The sequence below is a fragment of the Meleagris gallopavo genome, chromosome 15, assembly GCF_000146605.3.
Source record: "Meleagris gallopavo isolate NT-WF06-2002-E0010 breed Aviagen turkey brand Nicholas breeding stock chromosome 15, Turkey_5.1, whole genome shotgun sequence".
In the NCBI taxonomy this organism is placed as follows: domain Eukaryota; kingdom Metazoa; phylum Chordata; class Aves; order Galliformes; family Phasianidae; genus Meleagris; species Meleagris gallopavo.
The window spans coordinates 4,089,505-4,100,630 of NC_015025.2; the positions used below are offsets into that span (position 1 = coordinate 4,089,505).

General features: G+C 40.8%; 1 protein-coding gene across 1 annotated transcript in view; it reads right to left on the bottom strand.

Annotated features, from left to right (window-relative positions):
- Positions 1-2,660: 2,660 nt before the first annotated feature.
- TENM2 (teneurin transmembrane protein 2) overlaps positions 2,661-11,126 on the bottom strand; it is a 541,158-nt gene continuing 532,692 nt past the window's right edge. The window contains 4 exon segments of the mRNA XM_031555679.1: positions 2,661-4,370; positions 5,243-5,373; positions 7,633-9,247; positions 10,174-10,470. Of these exon segments, the coding sequence (XP_031411539.1) occupies positions 3,609-4,370; positions 5,243-5,373; positions 7,633-9,247; positions 10,174-10,470 (2,805 nt within the window). The 3' untranslated portion in view covers positions 2,661-3,608.

The following is an 11,126-nucleotide window of genomic DNA, read 5'->3' on the forward strand; positions in this document are numbered from 1 at the left end:
GCGGGCCGCAGCACGGAGGAGCCGCGCAGGCGCAGATCGCCGCTGATCTCAGCCCCTGCTGTGCTGCGGCCCGCGGTGGGGCCGGGTGCTGTGGCAGCTGTGCCGGCGCGTTGTAACGGCCTGTCTTCCTCACCTGGGCAGAGACCACGCGTTAAGGTGGGGGTGGCATCAAAAGTGTCCTTACAGCCCACAGAAGCAAGCAGGTTTCTCCTTTCTACTTCTGATACGAATTTTTGACTGATGGAAAGGCCTGGTTTATCTGATAGTACTGATTTATAGCATTAGATGATGCTTATTGAAATTCTATTTTCATTTATATGTTTTCTTCACTTAACGAAGCACACTATGTGTGCCTGTTTGTAACAGCAAAGAGACCTGAGCTGCAGCCAGCATGATTCCAGCAGATTTCCATACTCAATTACAAAATTAGGCTAGAACCCGCCAGGAGTTGTTGTCTGAGATATAAAACTTCTGTAAATATGGTTTCTCCAATAGCAGTGCTGCTGAGCCGCTGTAACAGCACAGGCAGCATTTTGGCACGTTATCCTTTTGTACTCATGATGACCAAGCTGCCACTTCCATTGTAAATCCTACTTGCTGAGGGTTCATACGCTGGCTACGTTCTCTTGCCTCTCTCCAAAAGTTGGCATGCAACTCTCTCCCACAGAGTTTTCACCATTTCAGTATTGCTTTTTCAGTTCTCGGCTCCAGCTCTGCAGCAGAAGCCTGACTTCAGCCCCAGAACAGTTCTCAGCAGAGGTCAGGACACTACACGTATCTTAACAAACAACAAAATAAGGAGAAGCCTGATTTATTTTCATCTGATATGGATTTTGAACAAGTGCTGCAGAGCTTCTGGGAAGAGGACGAGTGGAAACGGAACCATTGGCAACATGTGACCTGCAGGTCCCCTCACAGATCTCCTGCAGGGAGTCTGGGCAGGGCTGTGCCACCAGGAGCTCACCGTGGGTGCTGAGCTGCACACAGGGCTCAGGGAAATGACCTCCAGCACAAAGTTGTTTGCATCTAGGAGCTCAAATGCGTTGCTGGGGACCTGTGCTTTGGAAACCACTCACAGATGGGGATAAATGGTCTCCGAGTATTAGCTACGTGACTGGACCAGGTCCAAAAGTTGTTTAAGAGTACCCTGATGATGCACATATTATTTGCAGAGGAACTTGTCTTTCTGAGTGCTTCCCCTGCAAATCTGTCCCCAGGAAGTAATATCACAAGTGGTGCTTCGCTTTAGTTTCCTTCTGCAGAGGATAAAGAGAAGTAGCAAAATTAAGTCTGAACAGTTTCAGCTTTAGGACATTGGTAAGAGAACAAAGGAAACACAAGGCTGTGCAGCAAGTTCTCATTTCCAGCTGCAAGAAAACTTCTTATTTAAAAAAATGACCTAAAAAGCTCACCAGTACAGATCAGAGCATTCAGGAAAACGGTGACAGTGAGAAGTGCTTCCACCTTGGGATTTCATGATTTAAGTTTACACCAAAAGTAACAAACAACAAAGTAAGCTCCATAAATACCCACCTAATATTTCACTTGTTTAATAAAGTTTCACTTCTAGACAAGTCTGATAACAGCACTTCACATCTATCAGCACAGAGTAACATCTGCAGCGAGGGACATATAGGACTTTCTCTGGAAATGTACCCGGATTCATCCTTCTGAGAGAGAGAACAGGGCCTGGAGTTCTGGCACATGCAGTGCACGGGGAGCACACAGGTGCAACGCTGCGATCGGAACGAGATGGGTTCTGTTTGCTCAGCAAAACTCAGATGGGCTCTGAGTGTGATAGGTGCTGCATAGCACTGCCACCAAGCTGTTCTGCTTTAAACGTGCCCTGGAGTGAATTAATGCCCGTAATCAATTCAAACATCTCTGCTGATACCATGAATCATTAAAAACCTCATCTGCAACCCCAAAAGCAAGACTGCTCTCAAAATTAAGTGGTGCTTTCTGACTACATACTTAAACGAGATAAAAGCAGCAGGGCTCTCGCTGATGCATGGTTCCCTTTTAACATCATCAAGAGTGACTGTTAGCTCAGGAGAGGGTCTTTGATCTTACCTCCCATTTGTAAATGCGGTAGAATAAGCAATCTCACAAAGAAGACAGATTGCACGGGGGCTCCGGGGCTCACAGCAAGTCCTTCCATCTTCCATTTAATACCACGTTACTGCATTTTCAAACAGTCTGGAAGTTTCTTTGGTGCAATTAAACTAATTCCAGGATTGTAAGGTGGTGATCTGAGGGTCACTAGGCATGAGATGCAGAGAGAGTTGATAGGAGCATTTACAAATTATTTTGTTGTCATAAACAGGTGACGCTTATGTAAGACTTTGCTTACTCAGAGATCAAAGGAACACCCCTCTGCAGAATCCATGGTACAGTGATCATTTCTACATATTGGATGCTGTACACGAGATGACCGTGGCACACTAAGATTTTTCTGATTTTCAGAGATTTCACAATAGAAGACCAATAATTCACAGGAGTTTTAGAGACTTTATTTATGTATAAACAATTTAAACACTTTGCCATAAATTATCTTTGCCTGTCTCTAGTCTTTGCTTAGCAGCAAATTAAAATTAATATAAAAACTCAATGAACAATTCATACATGTATATTACAAAAAAGTTCTTGTACCAAAGTTCTTATTAGACTTTTTTTTTTTTTTTGTGGTGACTGTAATGTGATTGTCTCAGTTTCTCGACCAAACAAACACACTAATAATTTTTAAATCTGAAACAGTGATTGTGCCTTCTGGCTGATGTATGTACAGGGTGATCTGACGTGGTGCCCATTTGCAATAGTGTAACACAATGCCCACAGCTCTACTGGAACTGATACCAACAAACTACTGAATCTAAACAGACTACACCCTGTAACTGTGTTATACTGTCCACAATGGAAATCTTCAAAGACAAACAGAGTATGAAATTTATTTGTAGTGATTTATAGCCACCATTTTGAATGTAACTTTACACTCTGCCCTCTTTGAATAAGTTAAGCTTCAGGCCAGACAAATGGAGGGTCAGAGTGCAAGTGCGGTTTTGTTATTTTTAAATATAGTTTCCTTCACTATTTCCAGTGTGCTCTCACTTGCATTCTCCTTTTCCTCCAATTGCTACACACAAATCACCCCAAAGTCATGTTTTAAATGCACCTGTATTTCGCTTTAAATGAAAACCTCTTGGATATTTATCAAACAAGCAGTCTGAATTGTTTGTGTTTCATCAGCTGGTTAGTGAAAGTGGCCCACTTGGATTTCTTAGTTTGCTCACGTGTGAATGGAGTGAGGTAATACAATACGAGGCCTTCTTTTTATTTTTCTTTAGACCCAGAACAAGTGGGTAATATTTCAGGGGTACTTTTAAATTTGTATGGTTAGAGTTTTCAGTCAGGCTTTAGTCCACTTCAGGATGTGGTTTTTAATCACTTGAACAGTAGCATTTAACTCAAAAAATATGAGCTTGTTTGCCACTTGCTATCCCAAAGTAGCTCAGCCTAGTGCCCCCATGTAGGTCTTCATCTCCTTAGGAGAGGAGATAACAGTTATGACTACTGATTCATCCATCAGAGGATGACAGCAGTTTAATTTGTTACCTCTTTCCCATTTCATTCTGTCTTAAAAACTGGATGTTGCTGCTACTGTCTGCTAGCTCTGGGTACTGCTCCACAGGCAGGACATAATATCCCTCGTAACCTTGAACCCTTCCCGTGTTCAGAAGCTGCTGCTTCTCTCCGTCTGTCCACACGCGGCTGCCCTCGCGGCCATCCCGTGCCTTCTGCTGCTCTTTGGCCCAGGCCGACCCCAGGGCTCGCTGCCGAGCCTGGTCTAGCACTCGTGCCTTTTCCTCATCCAGCGTGTCGGTGGTGAGCCCGTAGCGGATGTTGATCAGCAGGGTGGAATACTGGAACTCGATATTTGTGAACCGTCGAGTCCTTCCATTGATAAGGAGGGTTGGCTGGGAGACGGTCACGTTTACTCCGCTGTCCAGGACCTTCCTCCCGCTGGTCATCGCCAGGGTGACGAGGTCGCTGTCGGCTGAGCCTATCTTGACAAAGTAGTGAGTATCCTTCCCCTCGATGCTGTAGTGCATTTTTTCCAGGTAGTGAGCACTGTTAAGGACAGAGGCAATTTTTCTGCTATCGTCTGTGGCTATGCTGGAAATGCCAGTGGTTACACGGCCTTCCTTCACAGCAAACATGATTCCTTTCCCAATAATAGGAGTGCTTGTTGCAAACCAGTGGCCTGCTTTTTCTCTAATACTGGCATGTAATTTTTTAGATATGACCTGTCCCTCAAGAGCCATGAAAGCTTGATTGTGTCTTTCTGTTGTCTGCTGGACTCCTGTAATTAGCTGGAAAAAAACAAAACAACAAAGAAGATACAGACCTGAAAATACTGTTTTCAGAGAACAGTGCTAATCTTTGTTTTCTTTTTATAAAGGCAAATTGCACAATGAAAAAATCTGTGGAAAGACCACTCCCTTCCTATATAAATACCACATCCAGAATTGGTATAAAAATACATTTGGCAAATAATTTTATAATCAGTAATGTCAAGTAGAAGATTATGGTCATATGTGCTGGTTTACGTGGTCACGTCGATTGTGCAAGTTTAGCACAGACTGTTTGAAAATGGCCTAGTACTTCTTTTAAGTATATTAAACTGGTTGGAATTTATGATGAAGGCAGAAAGCATATACCGTATCCCAGCCTTAACCCCACAAGTGCACGTGAAGACCATGACTGACACTAGCTGTAGTAACAGAAGTAGGAAACCATAGCCTCTTCCTATGAAAATCTTCAAGAAAAAAAGCAATGAAAAAGCTTGTACGGGGTGGGAGCAAAATCATTTCTTAGCAGTACAATGAGTACCAACCTAAGTTCACTGTGACACCCACATTATTAGGTTAATTTTACCAATGGTACAACAGATGATAAATTACCCTGCAAAGTTTCCTTTTGTCATTGTTAATCAAGTTAATCAAGTTACAACTTGTTAATCAAGGAAGAAGTCAATAAAAGACAAACTAATGACACTGTAATTACGATAACGAGGGCTGGCAAGAAAGACATATGTTCATTAATATAAAGTCTAGCTATACTCACTTTTGTTTTACACTGAAATAAATCCTTGGCTTTCCACTGTAACTACCAAAGAGCCAGCAGTTCTATTCACAGAGAGAGGCAAATTTATCAGGAAAAAGGACTTCATGTTTTTGCCTACCTGTCCGTTTTCACATGCTTGACTCTCAGTCAACTCATACGGCGGTGACACAAAGTACATTTTTGCTCTAGGGAAACCAGGAATAATGTTGCTAAGCTGAAATCCGAACATCACCAACCAGCTTTTGACATCTAAAAATCAAAGTAAGGAGGCAAGTAAGAAATAAATGTGCATACGTACAAGAAATCCACAGATTTAGGAAATGCGCCTTTGACCTCATTTGTTTCAAGGAGCGGTTTTCAGAATTGTGGTATTCCACAGTGAACAAACATGGAATATCACCTCAAATACATCCTCAATAGTTCATCAGTGATATACAACCTCTTTCATTCATTCTTTTTCCACAACTGCACATGGAGCTCTTTATGTAATATTTGTCCCATCTCTGACACCTTCTGACAAGGTTAATGAAATCCATAAGCGATATTGTAAAATTATGCTGTATTAGGTTTCTACTCCTAAGAACAGCTACAAAGTGTTCTGGCAAAATGCACGGCTTCTCTTCTTATTTGCTCCTCCTAGCTGTCCTGAGGTCCCTGGAGTACCCATTAACTGCAGTCAAAGGCTTCAGATGTCTGCCTTCCACAGCTGTGCCCGCTCAGGCAGGTGCGCCGTGAGCGCAGGAGGAAAGGGAGGGTGCTGCAGGGCAGGGTCTCACCTCAGCCCAGGGATGTGCTTTGGGGAGCTCCAGCTCTCAACTCAACATGACAAGCCCTGTCTTCTTTTCTAGTTGAAAGTGCCCACCATGCCCTGCTCGCTGCTGCAGAGCCCTGGGGACTGAGCACCATGCACTGCCAGCCCCTAGGGCATGCATGGCCATGAGCCAGCACCTTCTGCTGCTACAAAGCCTCTTTTCCCTAAAGATTCAGCGGCTGCCTCATAAAAAGTGTAATACCCGATGGTCGTGGACATCCTAATGTGTAGTACTGATTGTAAAGTGTAATACTTACTGGTTGTGACAGCAAACATCTCCTTTTCTCAACTGTTCTGACAGTAAAATAAGTACTAATATATTCTGTTTGTATGAAGATATTTATACGTATTTCCAATTACATGAGGGAGAAGGTTTTTTTTTTCCACCATGAAATCCGAGGTGCCAGCATAATCACTTCCTGTGCAATACGATTTGCTTAGTCCATACAGCAACAAACGTTCTAACCACAAATGAATCATTTTTGCAGAGAAGGTATGTGCTCTACCAAAAGCAATGCATTTTCCGGGACTTAATCCAGTAGATGGATAAATAAAATAAACGCAAATTCTGAATATAGCAAAATATCAGAAGATGGCATTGAAGGTTTAAATCAAGCATTGATAAATGAAAACAGAATTTTGTTGCATTTAAGACAATGAATTTTGATCCCAAAGTAATTTTAGTCAATATTTCTCACACTAAGAAGAATCCCACTATCTTCATATTGCAAAGAAGCTACAGTTGAGGTGACAGTATGTCACAAGTGTGACTGGGTCCCAGAGAACGAAGAAAACCTGCTACAGTTTTCTTTGAAGGAAATGCACACTTTTCTTGAATTTCGAAGTAATGCTAAAATTAAGATAGCTCCTTTTTTAAAGTATCACTGCTCTAATTACTGTATACTACAGATTCAACTTTGAAAAAAGCTTTTCTTAAATACATGTTAATTAACTTTCTTTTTAGAAATTGCCAGCAGCCAGTTCAAGTACTTACTAAGTACTCTTTCTAAGTGAAAAATTATTACTAATTAAGAAGAGGTTACAAGTTTTACCCTGTTCTAGCATGCACAATCAAAACTACTTTACTGTTTCTCTCTGAACATGTGCCATAAAATTTATTAAGTTTTCCAGGAGAAAATAATAGTTAAAAAATAAAAAATAGAATTTTTGTTGTAGAGACTAAAAACTGCATATTAAAAGATAAATGGGAAAAAGAGGTTTAATTAAATCCATTCTCGGTGCTAATTTGAAATGTGTCTGTGGGCTCAGTCAGAAATTAATTTTGAAAATAGCCCTGAAGGGAAGAGTTTCCGAGATGTTCTGGTTCTTGATTCTGCTTACTAACCTGCTTACTGGTACCTTCACTTTGCTTTACATCTTTTACAAACACATCTCCATACAGTACTGAGTTGAAAAGGAAGAGCCTTATGGGTGAGCTGAAATTGAGTATTTAGGCCAAAATTACTTTTCCTCCTTCCTGTTTTTCTCTGCGGTTTCTCATTTCTTGCCCTTCCTTCAGGGAGGAGCATTATCAAAGAATCAAGAGTAGCCAGCCCTTTTCACAGCACAGAAAAGAAAATAGCCCAATCTTGATGCTCTGATACCAGTATATGGCTAGTAAGGTGAATTCTGATTCCTTTCCCAAATGAATTTCCGAACTACAGTGCTATTTATACAAAAATGCAACAAAGTCTCACCTGTTACATAATTCTTTAAATCCAGTTCATTGCTGAGAGGGTTGTTACTCTTGAACATGTACAAATTGAAAGGAGCAGGTTCTCTACCAATGTTTTTCCACATTGTATAATCAGGAGATGTCCAGCGTCCAGCAAGGACATCGTAGTCCCTTTGGGTAAAATGAACGAGTTTGGTTAAAGGATCATACAGCCCTCCATGGAACCCAATAACCAGCTGGAAATCGGGGTTTGAGTCATAATAGATCTCCCCATATGCAGTGTACTGAAGCTGTTTGATCATGAGGCCATTGATGCTGAATACGGCTAATGGAGTGCCTGTGTTATCGGAGGCAACGTAATATTCTTCCCCACTGCTACTCTCCATTGCAAAGAGGTGGCCTTGCAGATCATAATACAAAGAGGTAATTTCTGAATTGGAATGATTGTAGACATGTGTTACTCTTGTTGGATTGTGAAGATCAGCATAAAAGTATTGTAGATGATGCCCTAGGTTAGTCTTACAGGAAGCCCTTCGGCCAAGTCCGTCGTAACGGTACTGAACGTTCCACCCATTTGCTTTGTTGTAAGCTCTTGTTAAAAGTCCTTTGGAATTGTACTCAAATACATCCGAGCCTCGTTGACACAGGAATCCATCATCATCTATTTTGTATGGTATGTCACCTAAGCGCGTAATCCTGTCTCTTAGGTCGTAGCGCAGGGGCATCAATCGAACACTGTTTCCAGGATTCAGGAGGTGAAGATTTCCATTCAAGTCATAACTGTAACGCCAGGTAGGCCTATCATTTACTGCCACGCTTTGCAATTGCCCATCTCCGTCATAATCGTAGGTATACTTGGTTGTGTTAGCGTACGGCCCAAGTTTCAGTTCTCTTTTAGTTACTCTTCCCATGCTGTCATACTGCACAGTCATCCAGTACATCAGGGATCGGAACATTTCATACTGAACTTCTTTAATGCGTCCGTGGGTATCAAAGTGCTTACTCAGTGTCATAACTGCTGTAGTAATAATTTGATTTATATCGTAATAAATAACTCCGAATTTGCCAAAATGCTCAACTTTGCCAGAAATCTCATCGTAACGGTAAAGATCAACCGGAAGAGGTGTCTCACTTATGATGGGTTTGATGCTTGCAATTCGAAAACTATTGTCATGATATGTATAATCAAACCTTGCATTGACCATACCTTCTTCAGAGAATCTGTAGATTTGTTTGTCAACGAGAGGGCCAATTTTACGATAGCGGATTGTACAAGAAAATCCTCCACTTTGCAAATTCACCATTTTGAGGACACCTGTAGTTTCATCGTATCCAAAAGTAACTGCAGTACTGTCATAAACAATTTCTGATAATTTGGATAGCTTTCCATACTTGTAAAAGACTTGTCGACCAGTACCTAAAAACGATGTTTTCAAAATCCTCCCATCGTCACTGTAATCAAAAATCACTGATGCGTTGCTTTCAGGAGGATTATAAATATTCCTAATGTAGCCAACAGACGTGTGAGTTGACATGCTATGCCGAGCAACACTAGGCATAGTAACAGCATGGAGCCGGTCTGAAGAATCATACTCAAAGATGTACTGCCGCTGGCTCTGAAGCAGTAGTACCATTGACTATGGAAAAAAAAAACAACACAAAAACACATACACAGTTACCGTTTTTTTGGCTCTGAGAGGGCATGTAAAAAAACAGAAGTTTACCAAAGAGGCAATAATGTTAAATTAATAAAAAGAGACATCTATACGTTAGTTAGGGGCACAAAGCTGCTCTGGAGTATTGTCAGATGCCAGATAAAAGGATCTGCTACTTGGAAATCAATATGCTGACACTCCAGAGAAAGTGTAGGTTAGTAATCTATTAGCTACCCTCTCCTCAGTAGGTATTTCTTTTTTTTTCTTTCTTTTTTTAAGGATGAAATGGAATTTGGTAAGTGAATTGATTGATCTTTCTGCTAGCAATTGTAATTCACAGCTATTGCTGTGAAGCATGTGACAAACTAAGCAGAGAACGGGTTAAAACAACAGATTCAAAGAAGGGAAGGGGAAAATAATATGCAATTTTCAGGTATTTAAGCTTCTTTCACTATTAAAGAGTCTTAATTAGGATAAATAAAAATGCATTACAGTATTTTCTTTTAATTCATAATGAGTAGAGATGAATTACCTGTTCTACCTGAACCTTTGGTCAGATTTAGTCATGCATTTTTGTTCTTAATTAAGCACAACTCACTGTGTTAGTTTATGCCACCATGCGGTGGGTGGCCTATTCACTTTCAGGAAAATATCAAAAGATACAAACCACGAACAAAGGATTTCCTATTAAAAAATTAGTCAAATTCAGTTACTAATTGAAAAATAATAACATTTGAGATCAACCACAAAGGGATTATTAACAGCCTTTGTAATATGTAACTGCATATGTTATATTTTGGGTAACTTCTGTGTGAATTTATTATAGACGGAGCTTAAAATGCAGCAACGAAGTAAAGTAATCCTGTCTCTTTGTAACAAATGTCAGAATGTAAAACGACAGCACTTACTTTTTCTAGGTAGGTGTAACTCCAAACTTTCCCATCTGCAAACATGCGCGATACAATCCTGCCTTGCTTGTCGATGTCTGTCCTTTCACTCATGGCTCCGCGCTGAAGCCCCGCCAGGCGCCCGTTGAAGAAATAGGACACGTTGACAGCAGCCAGGCCGCTGCTGGGCAGCCAGAGGAAGGGCCGTCCCAACTGATCGTAAATTATCCTCAGGGTAAACTTGCGGTGATCATCGTAGATTTTTTCAGTGCGTATATTCCGGTCGTAATCAATGGACAGTAAATTCCTTCCATGAACCTGTTGAAACAAACGAAGGCTGTATTCAGTGACCACTGAATTCCTGGAAGTGTAGGATTCAGACTGACAGGCTTTCATATTTCACTTCGAAGTAATTTAGGATATGCTTTATGTGCCTTACTGGGCTGTGTCCCAAAAATCTTACAGACAAAGGATTCCCCTGTCACAAAGGACAGACATACTGCACATCTGGCTCTTGAATTGCAGACTGTTAACAATTAGCAGCAAAACGAGTGTTTTCGCATGGAAGTAACTGTTTCACATCTGTCACCAGTAGTTCTAACTTAGTGTTTTTCCCTACAGTGACTTCATGGACAACAGAAAATAACATAGTTTTATATCTTCTTGGAGGCTTAACTACTTAGGCACCTTAGTTGGAACACCCACTTATTAATTCATGCCATTAATGTTTTCTTCATTTACTTTCCAAATATTCAACAGATTCCTTAAGCAGCTCAATTACTTGCAATGCATTTCATTTCTTCTGATAAAAAATCCCAGTTGAGCAGGCTGGGGATGGACTTCTAGTTGTGCAAAACACATGTTCTAAGTAGTTAGGTTAAACATTTTTCTTATCTAGTTTTTAGTTAGTTTTCAAATAAAGGCACAGCATGAAATGTTTCAGTCCAAGATTTTTTACTTCTTTTTTGAATTAA